The 22646-nt window shown below is 37.2% G+C and overlaps 1 protein-coding gene across 3 annotated transcripts in view; it reads right to left on the minus strand.

The window, feature by feature from the left end:
* Positions 1 to 22646, minus strand: part of TTBK2 (tau tubulin kinase 2) — a 106071-nt gene that overhangs the window by 73214 nt on the left and 10211 nt on the right. For all 3 annotated transcript variants that reach the window (XM_087746334.1, XM_087746332.1, XM_087746335.1), the window contains exons 2-3: positions 5452 to 5611; positions 225 to 372 (exon numbers count right to left, since the gene is read on the minus strand). In XM_087746334.1, the coding sequence (XP_087602460.1) occupies positions 225 to 372; positions 5452 to 5520 (217 nt within the window). In that variant the 5' untranslated portion in view covers positions 5521 to 5611. The remainder of the gene's footprint in view (positions 1 to 224; positions 373 to 5451; positions 5612 to 22646) is intronic.

Below are 22646 nucleotides of genomic sequence, written 5' to 3' on the forward strand. Positions count from 1 at the left end.
TTGTTCTTTTTATTTTTATGTCATCCTGTTTGAAAGAAAAGGTTCATTGTAGCAAAACTTTCAGAAGCTGAAAGAGCTTCTGTTCCACTTTTAATAACCATTTAGCAATAACCTGCAAAATATGGGGAATATTTATTCAAACTATGACTAAATAGAGATTATAATGATTTTTTAAGAAGATACACTGACATTCTACTTCTTTCATATCCAGGGTACAGCCCTACCTTGCAATTTCTTCAACACAGCTACTTCCATTTTCAGCACTTGCTTTGGCTGCTGAGCTGATTCGACCTTCAGTGCAACATTTTCCCGAGTAAGCAAGTCCAGTGCATCGTAAATTTCTCCAAATCCTCCACCTCCTATTTTCCTCAACTATATTGGAATAAAAGAAAGAACAAAAACAGATTTAAAAGAGGGGAGAAGAAAAGAAAGGAGACAAAACATCAATACTTCTTTGTACTGCCTGCCATACTACAAACGCTGTTGTATTACTAATAGATTTTAAAATAACATCATCATATCCTTCAGTACATAAAAGAGCTACTGAATAATCTGCAAAGGTATGGTTAACCACTGTTTGGAAGACAATCCTAGGAAAACAAGTTAATACACCTGATCTCCACCTGCACTAAAATTTCTTGTATTTAATACAATAAAGGAGTGCACTAGCATTCCCAGCATGAGTCTGACCAAAGTCAGCATGCTGAATAAAGTCTTTCCTCAAATAGTCACATACTACCCAGAGACCTTCAAATACAAATGCACAGTGACATTTTTATAATATGCCATCTTTTTCTTTTTTCAGAAATATACACACTGAATACTAAAGCTATAAAAGTTCTTGGACTTACTGAAAAGAGACAGCATTTTCTGTTATATGCAGTGACTTACACATAATGGCTAAATCATAAATGATAAGAAATGGCTAAGATTATCTTTGAATATATATTTTAAATGTTACTCACATTTACTTATGGTTCACCAATACCATTTGTATTACCAGACATACTAAAGAAACTTGCACCACTGAAAGTTTCATCTGTGTTAGAAAGTAATAAAAAGAATGCTCCTGGCATAGTAATTAGTTTGCATTACATTCAGAGCAAATATTAATAGTTGTGTTTTCACTCTGCTTTAAATGTTCACAGGGAACAGAGACTTGTCTGGTTTTCTGTATCAAAAAAGTCAATGTTATTTCATGTAATGCTTTCATATGGTGATCTCCCCTGTTGCTACCATTCTAAAGCTGACAGAAGAGAAAAGAAGACAAAAAGAACTTACCCTAAGAATCACGCAATGTTGTATTTTTACTATATTTTACCTTGAAAGAACTGACATGGTTTCCTAAACGTCATTTGAAAACACACAGGTGCTAAGGTTATATGACTACATTGTATCAAATGTCATCTGCGTTCCAGGGATCTAGAGATCAGCAATATGCTGACCTATCTTCAGATTCTGAAAATAAATCTAATGTCTCCTAATCCAGACAATCAGCCATCTGACTGAGAAGGAAAAACTATTTTTAAAATAGTGTAGGCCCCTAAGAATAAGGAAGAAGGTAACAGATAAAATACTTGTATTGTTTACTTGCATTTTTCCAGTCATATTCCAGTTTGCAGTGCAACACCTGTTGACTGCAAATTCACATGTTCATTTCTTTCTAACAAGCACACTAGTTGTTAGCAAACGCCGTCTCCTCTTCTCCGCAGGCTGTATTCCTTGTCTGAGGCAGCATAACATGCATACCAACACAGGCTTAAGCCTGTTACTCTTTAAACTACACATCTGAAGAACCTAACATGTTCAAGTACACAGTATCACAAATCCTGAATAAGAAGTTTCTGTCTTCGGACATGACTTGTTTAAGGTACTACTCAGGTAAGAATCTAGGGTTAACTCTGAAATAGTGACAAACCATGAGAAACAGAAACCTTTCAAGTCCGATGAAATACTCAGTATAACTTGGTTACATTCAGATGTATTTAATATATGCAGAGGGTTAGTCCTTACAGAAAGGAAAGAGATCTGTTGTCTAAATATTGGGGAAAATAGCATGTTTTAACAGGATTATATATATGTATATATATTTTTAAAAAAAAAAAGTATATGTGTATCCAGGTACAATTCTTGAAGATGTAGTTTCATGACTAATTTGGCCATTTTAAGTCTACACTTTTCTGTTCCACATCTTGGTCTGGTAAAGCCATTATCTTGCCTGAGCTCTGAGCTATTAACAGGGCTCCAACAGTTAAACATAGACATTGATTTGACCATAGTTTTCAGCATAAGCACATAAATTTTCAGCACGGTACAAGCACAACAGAGACAGTGAGAATGCGCGGTGAAAAAGGTGAGAGGGGAAAAGGAAAGAGGTGACACAGCCATCCTCACCCCTATGCAAACTTCTAGCAGTTTATCACATAACCTCGTTTACCAGCTTTGAGAAATGGCCAGACTGAGAAAGACTGCCTCTGAAAGGGTTTTTTTTCTGTTTGTGTACTTAAAAAAAATTTAAAAACAAACAAAAAGCTAAAACAAAAACAAACACATCACTGCACTAATAAAATAAACAGATCAATTTCTATCCTCAGATAAAGTACACCAGAATCATTAACATACATCCAATAATGACATCAGTCAATAATTCTAGGCACAAATGAACCTCTCTTTGATTGTAGAAAAAAATATTTTCCATGCCCTTTGTCACTGGGTCAGACACCACATTCAGCAGAGCCCACATTTTCCTTGGTCTTCTTTTTGCTGCCAGTGTCCCTGTAAAAGCCTTTCTTTCTCGTTGCTTTTCATATCCCTCACCAGTTTCAACTGCCAGCTGAGCTCTGGCTTTCCTATATATTCATCCCAACACACAGAGGCAATGTCTCTACGTTAATCTTGGGCAGCCCATCCCTGTTTCCACCTTCTGTTTGCCTGCGTTTTGCTTTTGAGTTCAGACAGGAGCCGACCATTCGACCATACTGGCCTCCTGCCGCATCTGCTCAGCATTTTTACCTTAACAAGGCCCATGTTGCCCTCGTTTATACCTGCACCACATTCTCCCATTTTGTACATTAGTTTCAAGCTTGCTTCTCTTCTTTGCATTCAGCATCTCACACCCCAAACTCATTTTCTCTTCCACTCCTATCTCTTTGTATGCTTCAAGTCTAAAGCATACAATTTGCAGCATGTTTTATCTTGGTACTTTCACTTACACTGCATATTGAATGACGTTCTTAAACCTACCTAAAACCAATTATCATTACAATCAAGTCTTTCCAAGTCAGGATTGTAATATATGTTTCAAAGGCAAAAAAGAGGGATGAGAAAAGGCATCGACAGAGGATAAAAGCACGTGCTAGTAGATACAGAGACCAGTAGAGAGGGAGGGTGTCACTGAGGAAAAAATATTTTATAGGGTCTTTTCTATGCTTACTTTTCAAAACAGAATCACCCTACAGAACGTCTAGGTTAAAATTAAATTTAATTGAGAATAGTTTTTCAAAATGCTCATATCCACAAATTCCAGGTATGTTTTCACGATTACAAAGACCAAGCTCCTGAACAGCAAAAAGTCCTAGAACTGCATTTCAGCTGCAAATCTTTACATAACTTCCAGAATGTGTACTCTTTTTTTTTAAACTGGTTACAACAAAATAATCTCATGCAATCATACTATAGAGCTGCCATTCTTCAACGGCAGGATATTGGGAGAGTTCCACACGGAACAATCAGTACAACTGATAATTAGGGACAGTACTCATCGTCACCAAAACTTGAAAGTCCACTGGTTTATACCACCACATCTTTCTACACAAGGAATTTTTAAGTACTGCTTCAAGAAAACCAGCAAAAAACTTCAATACTTCATAACGTAACAGAATAGTATTAATTATGTTAATACATATGTGTCAAGCACTAAGGAATTTCTAAAATTTGCATGCTATTTTCTTCCACTGGCAGACTGTCCTATGAAATCCTGAATTCAGAAAGAAATACATCACTTTAGATGCCATCAAGAAATCCTTAATGTTTGCTACAGAAATTAAGAAATTGAAGAGTTACCCACAGACAATATTTGGCACTCATCTACCTTGATTTGGAAAACATATATCTATACTTGATTTGGAAAACATACAAGTTAAAATGCATAATCACATGAGATGAACAACAGCCTACTCTCAAAATTTTCCAAAAGACACTGATCTGATCATCATTCTTCATTACATAGGAAAGAAAAACCTGAAGAAAACAGGACTACTGTTACACATATCAGACAACTGAGTAGTTTTGTGGATAGCGATATATTAGTATACTGTTATCTATTTATAATGCTATTTTATTCTATTTGATCTGATTCAAGACTATGCTTTCAGTTTTTACTTCACTGCAATATTGAGATGCAATATAAGAAGGTATTTTACAAATACTTACACTACAGAGATAGCCGTTTAGGTTCTATTTACACAAAAGGAAATCTAAAGGTTTCCTACACAAAGCTAGTCTCAGCTTCCTGCATTTTTAAATGAAGGATAGGGCACAAGATAGTTGAAATTATTTTCTCTATATGAATTTGAAATGAATGATAAATCTGTATCTTGTATGATCAGCCTCACAGTTTTAACTAAAATATTGAAATACGGGAGTAATATAAAGCAAAGATGGTACAAAAAATAGTGATTCAGCATCCATTCACTGCCTACTAAACACACAGAGATACCCAAAATGTGCTATTATGAAGCGGCTTTTTTTTTTTCTTTTTTTTTGTTAAATACCAAAAAAAATCCACAAGCAAAAAGAATTCTAAAGTGATCAGAGGAATGGAGAAGGAACTATGAGAACTCAGCCTGCTTTTCCCAGCAAAAATAGTTTCAAAAGGATACTATTTCCCACTAGATGGAAATCAAGGATATGAACAGAGGGAAACAAAGGGAACAGAGCTATTTATGGTAAAGCCAATATTGGTACACAATCAAATGGATATAAATCAGCCAGGAATAAATCTATGCTACAAAATATAACAAACAAAAATAATTTCTAATTGGAAGAGCAGCAAGGTCCTGAAAGACCTGCCTATAAAAGAAGTAACAAATCTCACAATCTGACTAGTTTCAAGAGGGTGCCTGACTGATTTCCAAAATGGACTGACATAATCACTGGCTGATTGGATTCAACATACTAACAGGACTCTTCCAGTTGTGTTCTGAACAGGCACTAAGTCAGGATTTAAAGCCTTTCCTAGGTCCTTACCAGAAGAAAACCCACCTTAAACCCATATAACTTCTTTTTAAAGTAGGATAAGAGAAACAAGTGGTTTTAAAGTCCTTTCACCATTTAACATAAGTATTAAGCAAAATACATCTCACAAGAATTTTGAAACAGATTTCCAAGCGCAAACTACTTCTTTTTAAAAACACGTTTTAAAGAAAAAGAATTGCGGGAAGGCATACTCACCACCTTCCATCTTTCTTTGACCAAGATTCCCACACTGAGGATGTCAGGCTGCTCCCCTCCTCCACTCATTGCAACCTCCTGACACGATGGAGCTGCTATGCGAAGTCTATGTCAGTAGAAACCATCCAGATCCCAGGAGTGGCTTCCATTTAACCAGTGACTGCAGAAACAGAGCAGAACATGGGATCTCAGCGATTAACAGAAAAACATGAAATAAAGAACAAAAGTTGTGTTTCTCACCTAGCACCTTAACTAGTTTTTGTATCCCATAGTGACTTATGTTAGAATTCTAGACAAACAACTCCCAGTACAGAAAGAAATTCAAGTATAATCTTCCTCATTTTTTTAACCTGCTCTCTCTCAAACCTCCAAGCCCTATCTCAAAATAGTACTAATGAATATAAACATTTTCAGTGTTATATTCTGCAGGCAACTTCCAATTGCTGTAAATCATAATTACATTTAAATTTAATTTTAATAACAACAACTTTAAAAATCTACTTAATAATTTACTAAATAATTAGTTAAGTAATTCATAGTAATATATAATAATAAGTTTAAAGTAATATTAACCAAAAAATTACATAATTAGATACTTAAATTGGAATTGTAATTTAATTTATTGCTCTGCATACAGACTATTCCACATTTTACAATGTGTTTCACATAGTTAGGAATGCTTATGATTAAATATGGCTAAAGTACAATTTTTTGGTTTATGTCAGGGTACAAATAGCTAAATGGAAAAAAATCTGTCTTGGGTAATTCTGTCAGTTTAATTTTTTAATTTTCTAGCTTTTTCATTTATGCCTTTCTTGCTTCAATTGTAAATTCTGACATTTAAACTAACTCCAAACAAAACAGACTCCTCTGGAGAAAAATCAATCTGGACTAGCTGAAGATCTAAATTTATACCAAATTAGAGTGGATTACATCCCTGCAAGAGCGTTCATTCAGAATACATAGCCTGAATTGGTTTAATTCAAACAAATGAAGGGAAAACAAATTAAGATTGTGTATTCTGAGTAACAGCATCCACCCTGCAATTTAATCAAGTTGAACTAAACCAATTTAAATTCTACCAGTGCTGGTAAATTCTCCCCTGCAGATAAGGTCAAAATTCTAAAGAGAACTATAGGCATGTATGTGAACACCCTTACCATTACTAACCACGGACCATAATTACTGGCCTTTCTAACAGAATTATCATAACACAGTCAGGAACTAAGTAAGTCAAAGAGAAAATGAAATGGCACTAATGAAGGGGAAAAGGTCTATTTCCAAAATTACATGCTTAGAGCATGGACAGTGATTTTTCTATTTGCTCAAATCTTTGCTTCCCCTTCCACCACCCCCCAGTTACATCAAAGTAGCTGGTGGTCTTCACTAAGTAATATGTTTACTCCTATATTGGGACTTCAAGGTTTTGTTTTTTTTTCTGACACCTGCTTAAGAAAAAAAGTAATGGAGAAAGTATTCATCTCACTGGAGCAAAATCTAAAATTGGCAAGTATGATTTCTGCTAAAGCTTCCAAACATGAGCAAAATTCATCACCTGTAGGAAAAGTAGATGCTTTATTAAAGCAAAGATATGACGACAGCGGTTTTAGAGGTTTTTCTTCATACTGCTAAATACATTTCAAATTACAATTTATAGTCACAGCTCCGACAAACATTTCTGAGAGCTATTCTTTCATGGATTCTTGAGCATACTAAGAGAGCATCAGTAACGAGCCCAGAATGCAATGGTACAACATGCATATCCACAGAACCATCCCATACTTTAAGAATTACCATAGAAGTACCATATTACTGTAGATAACATCTGCATGGCCAGGGTAACAAAATCTTCTTCATTTATACACAATTCCTCAATCCTATTCCAATACACTAATTCCTTGTTACATCTCTTGTCATCCTATATCATTACAAAGCAATAAAATCTATTCTATATCATCAGCCACTGGTATTCAGAGCACCAAAACCCCAGGACCCATTAAACTGTCATGCACGGGAGGCAAAAGCTCCCTCCTGAGCCCCTGAAGGCAAGGTGCTAAACACCTCCTGAAGCTTAATAATCAACTGCAAGCACTATTTTACTTGAAAAATGCAATTTTTACAAACATGTTGAGTTTGCATTTAATCTGAAGAATCTTGTTTTCTTCAAGACCCCAAATAAAGTAGCAGGAGGATTCAGTCACAAATTTCAAGGCCAGAAAGGCTGAAATTAGCCTGAACTTTTACCCGATCAGGCCACATAACTTCACACCCTTCAGTGAATTAGCACACGCTATATGTAAGAGACCAAACAACGAAGAGTCCCCTGTCTTCACTGGTAACATGTTCCAGTACGTCCGTTCCCTCACAGTAAGCATCACTTGCTTTGTTTCAAGGTTTAATCTGTCTAATTTTAGTTTCTTACCACAGGACTTTGTTATAGCTTTGGAAACCAAATTCCATTCCCAGTAATTTCACCTCACTTAAGCATCTAAACACATTTTTTAATGACCTCCAAATTGATAAATTAAGCTTTAAGCCTTCCTTCCTATCCCCTGGGTCTTTTATGTGGTCCTCCTTTGAAAATCCTCTCCTTGCTCCATATTCTTATTGTGGTACGGGCAGCAACATTGAGTTAGATATCAACACTGAATTACACCCAATACCTAATATGGAGAAAAGATGAATTATTTATTTCTTTGTGATAGCAGTCTTATTTCACTAATTTAAGTCTGAAGATGTTTTACACTTTTGCTAAATCACAACTCTATCAGATCTTTATACACCTCCATGCTTATATTCAGGCACTGCTGCGAGAATATGGTTTCTTTAACGCTTTTATTCACAGTCTGATCTAGACTGGGTTTCATTGCTCTGATGCGTTCTCTAATGACCTTAACACTGTAATAACTAACAGATTTCCAGTTATAATGTACTGCAGTGGATAAGTATCTTTATATTCTTTACCTAATAACCAAAAATGCGTACTCCGGTAGGTGCAATTTAGGTTACGATCACATTCTCCAAATTCATGTGGAAAAAGAGGACATCATTGGAGAGGACTACATTTAAGGACTTTCAGACAGACATCAATATGCATTCTTTGGAGGTGGTGCTCAGGACAAAATTGAAACTGAAACTTCTCTGAATTTGTAAGGACTTGAATTCAGATTGTTTGGCCCATTCTAAATTCCACAGATGAATAAAAGACTCATAAAAGTATATACAGTCCCATTTGTATTACAGAAATACAGTCATATGTTGCTTTCAGCATAGCTGAAGAAAGCTTAAGAAAGCTCCAGCATGTTCTGTAGCCCACTGAAGCAGATGAATAGTTAACAACATACAGTTAAGGTGCAAGCTTTCCTTTACTCATTCAACAGATAAATCCTTTAGCAGTGCAGTTTTATAGGTGCCAGTACGGTTATTTTCTGCAAAACAAGCACGTCTTTATAATTCTCCTAAAAAAGTAACAGCCATTTTAATTGCAATATATTTCACAAAATTCTATATTCATTAACTCATCAGTTTCCTTATCAGACCAGTTTATCAGATCAGAGGAAATGTGTAAGATAACAGAATTATCACAATTAAAGGCAATTAGCCCTCTGCCAAATTTATTTCCAGGTGACAGGCCATGGAATAACTAGGACAATGCAATGAGTACAGACTTTGTTCCGTAACGCAAGCCTTTGCCTGGGAACTGATCACAGTATAATATAAGAACAGGTAAAGGAGGGCTAGTGTTTATATCCAGAATTTAATATTGTACAAACAGCATCCATTATTTAAAATTCTTCTATCCGCTTAACTGCTTTTAACTACATATCAACCCCGCAAAAGACTTCTTTAATTTACCCCAAGCAAGTATACTAAAAGATTATATGCTATTACAAAACAACAGTGCAAAACTTCCAGAAAAAAAACCCAAGTCAATTCTGTAAAAGCTGATTCTAGCTCAGCAAGCAAAGACGATCGTTTTATGTCATTTGTGTGCACATATATAATTTCTTTAGAGATGGCCCTAAACTGAAGCCAATCTCTGCTTACCAGCCTTTGTAGATGTTTAAATCCAGATCCAAGGTTGAGAAAGTAGCACAGACAATTTTGGCTGAATGGAGGTACACTGTAAGTTGCAGGACAAAGCAAGTAAGGACAGAAGATTACTTCTGTTCCACAGAAAGGAAAAGTATATGTCCTGTTGCCTCCCCTGTGGAATATTATCAGCCTTTTGCTACCAGGAAATCTCTATGCTTTTTAGAAGCTCTATCTGCCTGCCTTCAGTTCATTTAAGAAACTAGTAAATTTACTGGACTCTACCAAAGTTGCTTTCTACTTCTGTGCTTTCTACTTCTGTACTTTCTACTTTTGAGCAGAAGAACTTCTTAAAGGAACAAAGAAAAGTTTAACAGGTCAGCACAAAGAGAAAATCAGGGCAGGAAATGTTCAAAGGTCCTAATTCCACCACATTTACGGTATAGTCTGCTTTCATAGACAGGCTAAGCAGCATCCTCAAATTGTAAATTCTAAGGCCAGAAATGTTTTAAGTGTGTCTATTTGAACATCCAAACTAGAAAGCTATCCTACACTTACAATCTGAATATTCTCTAAATACATTCATTGGAAGCTGGGGTCCTGAAAATCTCATTCAGCATGTCAATGAGAAAACTAAATTTAAGACTTTGACCTAAATTTCCAACTGTACTGGTTGTGAAGAAAATCTTTTAAAAAATTCAACACATAACCAATGTCATTTTAGGTTTTCCTATCTCAAGCTCTTGGATGCCAAAATATTCATCACCACTTGCAGATTCCAGGTGTGAAAAGCTCCCAACTGTCTTGTGTGCTATTGCCAAAGAGTCTAGATTTCCTTCTGGCAACTTCTGCACTTACAGCTATGTTGTTATTACAAAAGTGGCAATATTTTCTCAGTTTGAAGACAGAGTTAAAAATATAACATTTAGTTTCAAGATAACAGCCTTATTTTAAAAACACATATTTCAAGCTACCACCCTATTTCCAGTTTGCAAGAGAATTCAGCACCAAAATGTTACAAGAGCCTAAGTAAGGCAAAGTTTATGGAAGGAGCATATTATCTTTTACTAAAGCAACTGATACAGGTGGCAAAATCCTACAAGTTTTAGGCACGCAAACCCCTCTTCAAGTCCAAAATAGAATGAGCAACTTTAAAATTAAATTGAACTTGAAAGCAATTGCACTGAAGTAAACTTCATTATGTTTCTTGATTAGACCAACTGAGATAAAAGGTACTCAATACCTTGCCATAAAGAAAGGGAAGCACCTGGGTATGTGTGTGAGGAGGTGACAGGGAGAGACTATAGGGGTGTGGCTCCTATGAGAAACACAGCATGTAGTTTATTACCTACAGAAAATCAGAAATTTTTGGTCAGGGGGAATTAGAATGAGTCATAAAACAAAAACTCTATTTAATCCATGATATTTTTGCCATGGTATTTTTCAGCCAAGTGAGTCAATTTCCTTGTTTGATCTGTCACACAATTGCACGAAGACTTATGTCAGAACAAGAGAAAGAATGGAAGTTAGCTGCGGCAGACAGGGAAAGGCTGGACTACTGTGGTGCTTTCAACTCAAACCAGTTGTTGAACTACCACCTCAGGTGCAGAGCCTTTAATACTAATGTAGAAACCTAACCCTTTGGAGAGGTTAACTTCATTCCAAGTAACACTGGATTAGTCACCATTTTTTTCCCCACAACTCGGAGTGAGCTCCAAATCAAAAAGAGGCTTGTGAAATCTTATTAATTACTCCAAAATTAATTTTAAAACCCTAAAAGTGTAATTTGTTTTTTTAAAAAAAGCAAGCTGTATTTCTGCGTCTTAGATTCACTATAACTGTTGTGGTATTTACAACAAACCTAAATGGAACTAGAAAGGGTTTTTGCTATTATAAGAATTTGTTTTACCTGTCATAAAAGTCTTCTTCAATGAAACTAGTTCTCTGACCACTTACATGAAGTGAAAAATATTTTTAAACATGCAAATGGAAAGTCAGTTCTACAATTACCTAAATTATACAGCGTTACGGAAATTATTTTTCAAGATCCTTGTGTAATTTTCATTGCAGAAGAGTTAAGTGATAGTGAAGTATGCTTTTGAACACTGATACAAAGACAGCTTGAAGTCAAACAATTAAGATATTTTAAATAGTGACATAGTAATATAATATCAAACTATTTATAGTGTGGATTTATCAGCAAAATAAAAATCTTTGTTTCCAGTTTTTTGAAATATTGGAATAGTCAGTTATCTTCTTAGGATACACTTAGAATACTAGTAGATTACCACCAGTGTCACTAACTTTATATACCAAGGAGTAACAGAAATTGGTCCTTTAAGACACTCTGAACTACTGCCCTTTCCACTAGTACTATCTATTATTTCACAAATCCATTTTCTTAGTAAGAAAAAACATAAATGCCCAACCCAGGCGTACAACACACAACTACAGAAGGCCAGAAGGCAAACAATACGCTGTTCTGAAGAATTTTTTCCAGAGCCTATATAACTTTTGGCAGTAGATACACAGCAATTTAAAGAGAAGAGCTGCTGCTAAGGACTGTGCAAGAATGCATACGTACAAGATGCAAGGGCATATATACAACTAACTGCTATTAACTTCTGAATGCTTAATCCAATCAAGTAAAGTTTAGGGTAAACTCTAAATATAAATGGGAATAACAATTTTTTTGAAGATACAAAAAAAAAAAAAAAATCGGCAGAGGAACTTTGGTGAGATGATCAGATAGATGGCATGCGAATAGCAAAATCCTGTCTGCACTGGCAGTGTTCAAGTGATCAAGAGGGCTGCCAGTGGCAGACAAGCAGCCCAGCTGGCAGACCACAAGACTGTACTCACTGTATCGTGCCCAGGCTGCAGCACCATGCGTGAAGTGACCTGGACCTCACTAACAAAAGCCGAGAATTCCCTTGATACGTCAGTTGATACAGCACATCACAAAAACATGGTGAAAAGGCCTGACAGTTTGCTAAGCAGAACTGGAGAAAAACAGAGGAATAATCTTTTTTTAATCCGTAATGTCTAATCTCTTAGCATCTTAAGGGCACGTAACTCCAAATCTGCAGCACTATTGTGATAAAGAGAGGGCACTGGCCATGCACACGTAGGTATTCCATCTCCTTAAATACCTGAAGACAGTAGCTCTCCTTTTTGCCAATGTGTGAAATGAGGTCAGTAACTGCTACACCAAGCAAGATGACTCCAAAAGAGCCTAGCTGACAGGAAGATGGAATCTGAGCGAGCCCACGCAGTGCAGGAGGTCTACCAAACTCTGACAGGCTTTGGCCTCCTCGATGAGGGGAATGTACAGCCATCCTGCCACACAATGCAGCAATCCCTGAAAGAGTTAAGGAGGAAAGACGCACCATCACATTATAGTTTATGCAGGAGACACCTCAGTATATTCAAGGAGGATTGTACTTTCCAGCAGTAGGTCAACAGCGCTAGAGAAGTCAGGCACAAAGAGAAGACGAAAAACCACAGAGATCCTGTGCTGATCCTCATGCCAAGACCAACTCAGCACTGATGTCAACATCCCTAGCACCAGTGGGTAGGAGACAGCCATGTTAAGTGGGCCCTTATGAACTGCCAAATGACATAGGAGAGGTGGGAAATGGCTTGGTGCTTGGCTGTGCTGAAGGACGGGGGCACTAAGGCAGCTAAAATGAACGTACAACAAGCTACTGCCAGCAGAACAGCACAAGCTATTACTTTATCTTCAGTTTGAGCTGGCTTCAGAGGAACTCTCTACAGTGCCATGGAGTCTCTCTTGTTCACAGGATATTCCACAATGATCACGTGGGCACAGGCAATATCGAATCTAGAAACACAATCCACAAAAACAAAGGAGATGGGTAGCTCATCTAGGACTCCCCAACCAGTCTGCCCCTAAAAAACACCTGTGCTGGGAGCTTCCGAAGTACAGGGGTTAGAGTCAACAACATGACTTGGCCAGATCATGCACTTGCTTTGTAGCCATAGTTGAAGGCAGCTTCAAGCAACAGCAACTGAAACTTGAGCTCCTAATCGGAAGTCCTTCAAGGTTTGAAATGGGAGACAGGTATTAAAAAACCGAAATGGAACTTTGGCAAAGGCATTTAAAGTTGGGACAAATCCAAAAATATCAACTTAATTTGCAGCAGAAAAAAATTAGGTTAGACGGTAGAAAAGTAGATAGCATGGACAGCTAATCACAAGAGCAGACAGGCTGCATTAGATCAAAGATCCACCTAGCCCAATCTCCTGACTCTTGACTATTGCCAGCAGCAGACATCTAGGGAAGAATACAAGGACACAGAGAGCACATAATCACACTTTCCCAGAATATTTTCTGAGGATATAGTGAGCTGGGACACAAAACACTTTCTGAGCCAAAGATGCTATTTAAGATTTTTCATCTCTGAGTTCATCAGATCTTTTCTGAACCCATGAAAGCTTTTAGCATCCATAACACTCCACTGCAAGTAAATTGTAACTTAATTCCATGCTGCAGGAAGAAGTACATCTTTGTTTCCAATTTGTCTTCTGCTAGTTACGTTTGAGGTTCACTAACACTGGTACTGGAAGGCAGAGTTTACAGTTGCTCCCTGTTCACCTCTTAGTCCTACATGGGAATATACTGCTACCATATGCCCCCCCATTTACCTCTTCACCTGTTTAGTCTTTCACTGATTTTGATAACCATCTGTGTGCTTTTTCCAGTCTGCTACACCCCCTCTGAGATGTGGAGACAGCATTGTTATTAGGCACTGACCTGCTGTTTTCAGAGAAGCTGCAAGACCCCATTCCAGAGAAGTAAGCTCATCACTGTGTAAAGTTTAAAATTATTTTTCCCTACGTGGATTGCTTTATGATCATTTTCATTTATCATTACCTCAGAGTTGCAAGGTCCTTCTCCAGCTCTTCCCTGTCTATCTTCATCGTTACTAATTTTAACACCCTTGTATCACCAGACTTTGTAACTTCAGTGTTTGCATCTTTCCTAGATCATCTGTGAATACACACTACAGCACAGAGAGCTATACTTTTTAGGCTGATGAGCTATCATTTATCAAGCTCAATATTTACATTTTTAATTCAGATTCCATTAAAAAAATATTTTTGCACAAATTATTCACATATAGAAAACCTGACTCATGATCTTCCATCTGGATCATTAATGGCTCTGCTTTCAAATTTGGAATGGATTCCTTGGATATCTAAACACAATCCTGCTTCAAAAGATCATTATTCAGCATGTGACATAATTCATGGTCACATTTTTCAGAGATACCGCCTGACCATGTCTCCCATTTCTGCTTTATTTTCGTCTTGCAAACCAAGCAGTCTCTCCAATATAGACCAACTAAGAAGCAAAGCATAAAATATCAATTAAGAAAGACTTGAAAAAGGTCAAAAGAAAGCCAACATCAATGAACAGCAGGTTAAGAGAATTTCTAAGCAGAAAAAAGCAAATAATAAAAGAAATGGCAAATTACAGCAAGTGCAAAAGCCCATCAGGGACAAAGCAAAATAGACTGAGGAATAAAAAGAAAATACATTAAAACTAATAATAAATCTTTCTTCAGACAATAGGAATAGAAAGCTTGCCAGAGAATATGTAGGGCCAATAAATGGTCAGGGTGTAAGAGGCATATTCAAAGAAGATAAGACTGCAAGAGAGAAGCTCAATAATTTTTTGCATCTGTGTTGACAGTGAAAAAAAATGAGAAAATATCCAGAAACACATACTTCTTTTTGAAACACATCAGAAAATTTGCCTTAAACTGAAGTGACTGAAGAATAGGGAATAAGCAAAACAAAACTAAAAGTAATGTCACCAGTGTAAGACGATATTTAGCTAGGTTCAAAAGAAACTGAAGAATTAAATAGCCAATCTATTTATGACGGTACATAATCTCTCATTTATACTTGCACCGGCACATAAGGATTGGAGTGTAGCAAATATATTGACAACTTTTAAAAAGGGTTACACAGGACATCCAATAAGCTTCAGGCCTGGAAATCCAATATTTGCACCCAGCAAATTAGTAGAAACTGTAATGATGAATAGAATTACTGAACGCTTGAATAAAAGTGATATAGTTGAGAAGATATGGCAACAAAGTGCCACCTTCCAAATCTCTTGAGTTCTTAAAAGAAACAGACAGTCACATGGGTAGGAATGATCCAAATAAAGTCTATTTGGATTCCTAAAAGGTATTTGACAAAGTCTTTTTAAAGAAACTAAACAGACATAGCATAAGAGGACAAGTCCTTTACACAAAAATGTAACTGGCCAGAAGGCAGGAAACAGAGGACTAAACAGCCATTTCACACAGTGGAAAGAGGCTACAAGTAGAGTTCTGCAAGGAGCAGGATGTGATCTGTGCAGTTCAAGGAAAATAGGGTGAGAATTAAGGTAACAAAAGTTGGCTGACAAGAATATGTGACTTGGTTTTTAAAAAACAGAAATAAAGAAAAGATGAGGGACAAGTGTGAGGAACTGCTGGGTGACTTTATGGTACCGAATAACCAGGCAATAAAATGGCAGGTGAGGTTCTGTGTAGGTAAATGTAAAATTATAGACGTCAGAAAAATAATCATAACTTCTCATTAAAAATATGAGAAACTATTAGCAATCAAGAATAAGATCTTGGTATTATGATATACAGTTACAAAAGATGGCAACTCAATGCTAAATAGCAGTCAAAAAAAAAAAAAAATCAAATGTTAGGAATTCAGGCAAAGCAGATGACAACATGAAGGTCATGTGTATGTCCACGGTTCACTGACACCTTGAATATTGTATGCAATTCTAGTCCTTCCTGTCTCAAAAAAAAAAAAGGAAAAGGAACAGAAAATAGAACAAGATAATCAGAGATACAGACTAATTTCCACATGAAGTAATGAATGACAATTTTTTCAAGAGATGATGGGAAGTAGAGAGGGGTATTTGACAGAGGTCTACAAAATCATTAGGGGCATGGAGAGGTTGGCTGGGAATCAACTATTCACGATCTCATTCAATAAAGGAACTAAAAAAATATGAAAATATCTGAGCCAGGCTCAGAACAAACATGGGAAAGGAGTTCTTCATTAATTAGTAGCTAACCTGTGCAACTTCTTGCCAGTGGATACTGCAAATGGTAAAGGTTTACAACGGTACAAGGTTCAGGAGTTCGTTGGACAACTACATGGAAAACTACCACGGGTTACTGAAAATACATATTAAGCATATTCAGCTCAGGAAGTCCCTTAATAAAAAGTGGAAAAGCACTAGAGGAAAGTATCATATATATTTTCTCTGTTCATGTGCTTTTCCTTAGGCATCCATTTATGACCACTGTTGAATACAGAGCTTTAGTCTGCTCCAGAATTTTACATTCATACATCATGTTTGGGAAGATGGAGAGAGGACAGAGAAATTCTGCTCCCTGTAACACCATAAATTCAAGTCATCCGAATTGATGAGCTGTGATTTGAGTTAAATTCTAGTGCATAATCTTTTGTCAGTTACTTAAAAAGAGCTCCAACCCTAAAACTAACTGTTGACTAACTAACTGTTGTGGGAATGATGACAGAAAGCAAACCATTTCAACTCAAGTAAACTCTTTTTTCTGGCACTTCTGAGAGGTTGCTATTTTGGAGGAAAAAAAAAAAAATTATAAACCCTTGTATGCAAGAAACACTCAGGATCTCCAAGTACAATTTGTTCCATTATTTCAACTCCTATTTTCCACACGCTGTCCCTTCCATTTTATGCTGGGTTTAGTCTCTAGTCTCAGTGTCTCTATGTGAATACTCTTCCCATCAACTGGCCTATTTCCTATTCCCTCCAGCACCAGGCTTCTCATTCAAATACAAATTTTCACATGCACATTAAAAACTAATACTAATCACTAATATTATAAGCTTGAATTCTATCTCTGATAAAGGTGCATCAAGCCACTCTGCAAACAGCAATGAAATTATGTGGATTTAATAACTTGCAGCTATAGTACAGGCCTGCTGCTTTCAATGATCTTCCATATTCGCTCATCTTTTTTCACTTATGATTGAAGCAGAATACTCCTTTTAAAATTTGGTATCGTTACACAGAGCAAGTTTGTGATCCTGTCAACCAGTAAAATTAGAAACATACTCCTCAGCTGAAGCATCAAAATCTATTACAATATGTATTTTTAAAAATACAGAATAATAACCCTTTTAGTAATGACTTTCTATTTATCTTTTACAAAATGTTAACTTACATAAAAAAGATGAAAGGAAACATGGCTTGGAGCAGTCACAGTGTAGTGTGGGATTTGAAGCAATTTTAACTATAGCAGAGATCAAACCATTCATAGGCCATTAAATACATCTCAGTTTTCAATATCAAATAGTTTCTTATAATATTGCTTTTGCTAAAATCCTGTGCGGTAATAACGTAAAGTTTTAAATTGTACATATATAGGAAAAAAGTTAGGCTATTCATAGAATATGCTATTACAGTAAGAGGCTTTCAAACATTAAGATGTACAGTGTTATCAAAACCACTTAACATCATACAATCATACTCAAATCTATGACAGCTAAGTACTGCTACTTGAATTACAACAGCTCTTTCACTTAATAAAAAAACAGAACCAGTTTAGAAAGTACATTTTAAATTTTTTCCTATTTATGTTGCACTTGCAATTTACGCCACATGGCAGAGAGATTCTGATTCAAACTTTGGCAGCAGACGTAGGTTTTTTTTAAAACTTTTCTAAAACTGGAGATTTATTTCACAAAATAGACTGATATTACTAAGAGTCCATAGAAGCACATGATTTTTTGCCAGTTCTATTCTACCAACAGAATTGTAGAAAAATATCCTCAGCTCTTGTAAACTTCAGAGCAGCCTGCCACAGGATCTCACCCATGCATTCTCTGAATAAGCCGACGTCTGCTCTTCTCAAGTCTAATGTCCCTATTCTGCTTCTCACTTTCCTCACTTCCCTTTGGTCTTCACTGCACTGTCTCAGGATCGCTGCAGCCAAGGCTGCCATCAGCCTTCACATGGGTGACCAGTTCTTCTTTATTCCTGAGTAACGGGTCCAGTAGTGCACTTCCCCAAGTAAATTCATTCAGCACATCAAAAACTTGTCCTTAACACTCCAGACTACACAATGAACTGGACTAAGGAACATATAATACTAACCCTTTCAGAAAAGTTTAGTTTTAAGCTAGGTCAGTTCCCTAATCTAAATCACTAAGTGGTAATACAAATCCTTCTACCAGGAGAGAGGGTGAACAGGGTGAATTGCTTTCAAGGTGGCAGTGCTAGTTTAAAGTACCTACGTGTATATGTACAGTAAAGCATAGCTCACATTAGCTTAGCTGGACATTACTACTGTCAATAATGTATTTTTCTCTTCTCCAGCCTAGCTAAAAGCCTTTCTCTGTGCAATGCACCCTAATAAATTTTCTGTCCCAGAGACAGAAGTTATGCCAAAAATACTGTTAATTCAATTATTTAGAACCATCTTAACAACAAGAAAAACTTGTGGAATCAGCACAACAATTTTAATTCAAAAATACACTAAAAACATACAGGCTTAGTCCTCTGTTAAATCATAATCACATCACAGAATCATAGAATTGTTTAGGTTGGAAAAGAACTTTAAGATCATCAGGTCCAACTGCTAACCTAGCACTGCCAAGTCCACCACTAAACCATGTCCCTAAGCACCACGCCTACCCGTCTTTTAAGTACCTCCAGGGATGGGGACTCCACCACTTCCCTAGGCAGCCTGTTCCAATGCTTGACAACCCTTTCAGTGAAGAAATTTTTCCCAATATCCAATCTAAACTTCCCCTGGCACAACTTCAGGCCATTTCCTCTTGTCCTATCGCTTGTCGCTTGGGAGAAGAGACCGACCACCACCTCGCTACAACCTCCTTTCAGGTAGTTGTAGAGAACGATAAGGTCTCCCCTCAGCCTCCTCTTCTCCAGACTAAACAACCCCAGTTCCCTCAGCCGCTCCTCATAGGACTTGTGCTCTAGACCCTTCACCAGCTTCATTGCCCTTCTCTGGACACGCTCCAGCACCTCGATGTCCTTCTTGTAGTGAGGGGCCCAAAACTGGACACAGTATTCAAGGTGCAGCCTCACCAGTGCCGAGTACAGGGGGACAATCACTTCCCTGGTCCTGCTGGCCACACTATTCCTGATACAAGCCAGGATGCCATTGGCCTTCTTGGCCACCTGGGCACACTGCCGGCTCACGTTCAGCCAGCTGTCAACCAACACCCCCAGGTCCTTTTCTGCCAGGCAGCTCTCCAGCCACTCCTCCCCAAGCCTGTAGCATTGCATGGGGTTGTTGTGACCCAAGTGCAGGACCCGGCACTGAGCCTTGCTGAATCTCATACAGTTGGCTTTGGCCCATTGATCCAGCCTGTCCAGATCCCTCTGTAGAGCCTTCCTACCCTCCAGCAGATCAACACTCCCGCTCAACTTAGCGTCATCTGCAAACTTACTGATTGTGCACTCGATCCCCTCATCCAGATCATTGATAAAGACATTAAATAGAACTGGCCCAGTACTGAGCCCTGGGGAACACCACATCATAATCAAGTCCTTTTTTTGTTTGTTTTTTTTTTGAAGCCTCACCTACTTCTCACCCACCCAATGATTTTTCTCAATAGGTCTAAACAGTCCTCAGTCAATAGGGAGTCTTATGCATGTGCAGAACTGAGCTAGTAGAACTTTAAAGCATGGCATGATTCAATAGTGGTGATCATGGGCAGATGAACCTCCAGAGCTGTAAGGATCATGGATGACTTCCACACATTGGTCAAGTGGAAAGAGCAAATCTGTCTTATCCATAAGCTCATACATTACTTATAATTTTTCCATTACTTTATCCTACAGATGGAAAAGAAGTCATGCCAAGTGCATCTGTGCCAACACTAAAAAGACAATTCCATTATTTCTGCTGCTATCATGTTACCATGTCACTTTGTCACACAGCTTCCATATGATAAAAAACATCATATAGCTGATTGATCAAAAATATTGATTAGACAAGGGATGGGTTTTCCTCCCTGTATCTGGCTTCAGAAAAGACTTGGAAATGCCTCTAATCATTACACTCAAACAATTCTATAGCTTGGATGCAAAGAACTAACACATTAATACACATCTCCTAACCTCAAGGCTATCTTTCTCTTAATAAAGCTGGAGCAGGCATCCAGGATCAGCTTTTTAACAACAAAAATTCACAGAATGCACTTGAACTCACTGACAGTCAGGCATAGCAACGTATATACAGTTTGAATACAAAGAAAACTTTAATTTAAAAATTGGTTGTTACCTCTGGCAGCAGCAAAACATATGACAATGATTTTTATATAGGTAACAGGACAAAAATTTTGGGCTGTTAAAGGTCTGAGCATCAAGAGAAGCAAGGGTATAAACAGCCACAACAACCGTGATTTTCATATCTACTTTAGGTTACTTCAGGGTATTTTCAATACTGTGTTTAATTTCATTTTTTTAAAAAAAACAACTATTAAAAAAAAAAATTCTCTCATGAACAGCCACAAACAATTGCTGTAAAACAACTAGGAAGACATATGACTGTCCTTCCACAAACAAGTTACAATGTAAAACTGATGAAAAAAAGGACAAGAATTCCTACAATTCTGTTGCCACTTGATACAATATTCACGCCTCTTAACATTCTTTTCACTTTTCTAAACGGTTTTGGTTGGATATTTCTCAATATAATTTCATAAGGAATCTCTGAGTTTTAGCTAAATTCTAATCTTTGCTACCTTTCCTACAGGAAACACATTAGAGAGGCAAATCCCAATTACATGCAATACCATGCAGGCTTTTTTGTTCAACTCTTACCACTGAATTAAGACTTTCTGTTTTCCTGATTACATTCAGCTCATATACACCTATTTGTGGTCTGGCACTACCTGCATACAAGAAAGAATGATACAAAGACCTCTACATCATTTGCTAGAGAAGTGATCACACACTTTTGCTGACATAGAACTTCCTCCCCCGAGAGGACTAGGCTTTTACCACATTATTAAATATTTAAAACCCTACAAGACCCTACAGCATAGGAAAAAAACAGGGTAGAAGTATGCTTTTTAATCCATTTGTTGGTCATTATCAGTTGTCAAGTCTGACAAAAGGACACTCTGTCCCTGGAAAGCTTGTTCAGCTGAGGTAGCTGGTGATGGGAATAACAAGAGAAGAGATTTGAGTCACAGATGCATTTTCAGAAGTTTTACTTAAGTGTTGAGGGCTGCAGTATTGAAGTGTAAAAAGTGTTTTTAGTTTGTTTCAGTCCAGCAGCCTTACTTCAGTAGCTAGTAATAAGAGTTCAATAACTACTAACAATTGTTCAGTAACAATTTTAAAATGGAAAAATCAAAAAAGGATGTGAGAGGCTTACATCTTACTTTTAAGGAAAAAAAGCACCCATGGATAAAGCAATAGTCATACTCCCAAAAAAGGAAAGTAGTTCTATCAACTAACTAGAGATTACTTTTTTGTGAGTGTGAAATAAAATTGCCATGCATATGGTGATACATAAGAAACGAAGAAAACTTATCAAAATATGCCATGGATTTAAAACAAACAAATTCATAGAAATTATTTTCCATCACCATGTTTAGAGACGATACAATCCAATTCACACACCCCCCCCCAACTAAATAAAAATAAACTAATCCTCTATTTTTTGCCTTTTTTAAATACATCTATACCTGCCTCCCTCAGGTTCCTTTACTTATTATTTCTGATTCTTTCAAAGCAGTATTGCTTCGGACTGCACAGAATAGCAATCACCTCAAGAAATTCAGGCTCTTGCCTGAGAGCCATGGAGTCCTCACAGCAGAAAGGCATCCAAACCTCTCATCAGGAACGGCCTGAGGAAAAGGAATTAGATGGGAAAAGGGGAGAAGGAGGAAGATGCCAGATGTTCAAAACACCTTCTAGTGCAGCGGCACTCCTTTGTCCTCTTCTCTCCCAGTTCTTGTTACTATGTCCTCATAATCGCTAATGAGGCCACCAAAGCTCAGTAGCTTCTGCTCTGCATCAAGGCTACCAAAGCTTAGTAGCTTCTGCTCTGCATCAACACTGAGGTATATCTGCATCAAAGCAAAAATTAAGG

Source organism: Nipponia nippon, unplaced genomic scaffold, assembly GCF_047370975.1.
Source record: "Nipponia nippon isolate SJK-2023a ecotype South Korea unplaced genomic scaffold, ASM4737097v1 scaffold_10, whole genome shotgun sequence".
Classification (NCBI taxonomy): domain Eukaryota; kingdom Metazoa; phylum Chordata; class Aves; order Pelecaniformes; family Threskiornithidae; genus Nipponia; species Nipponia nippon.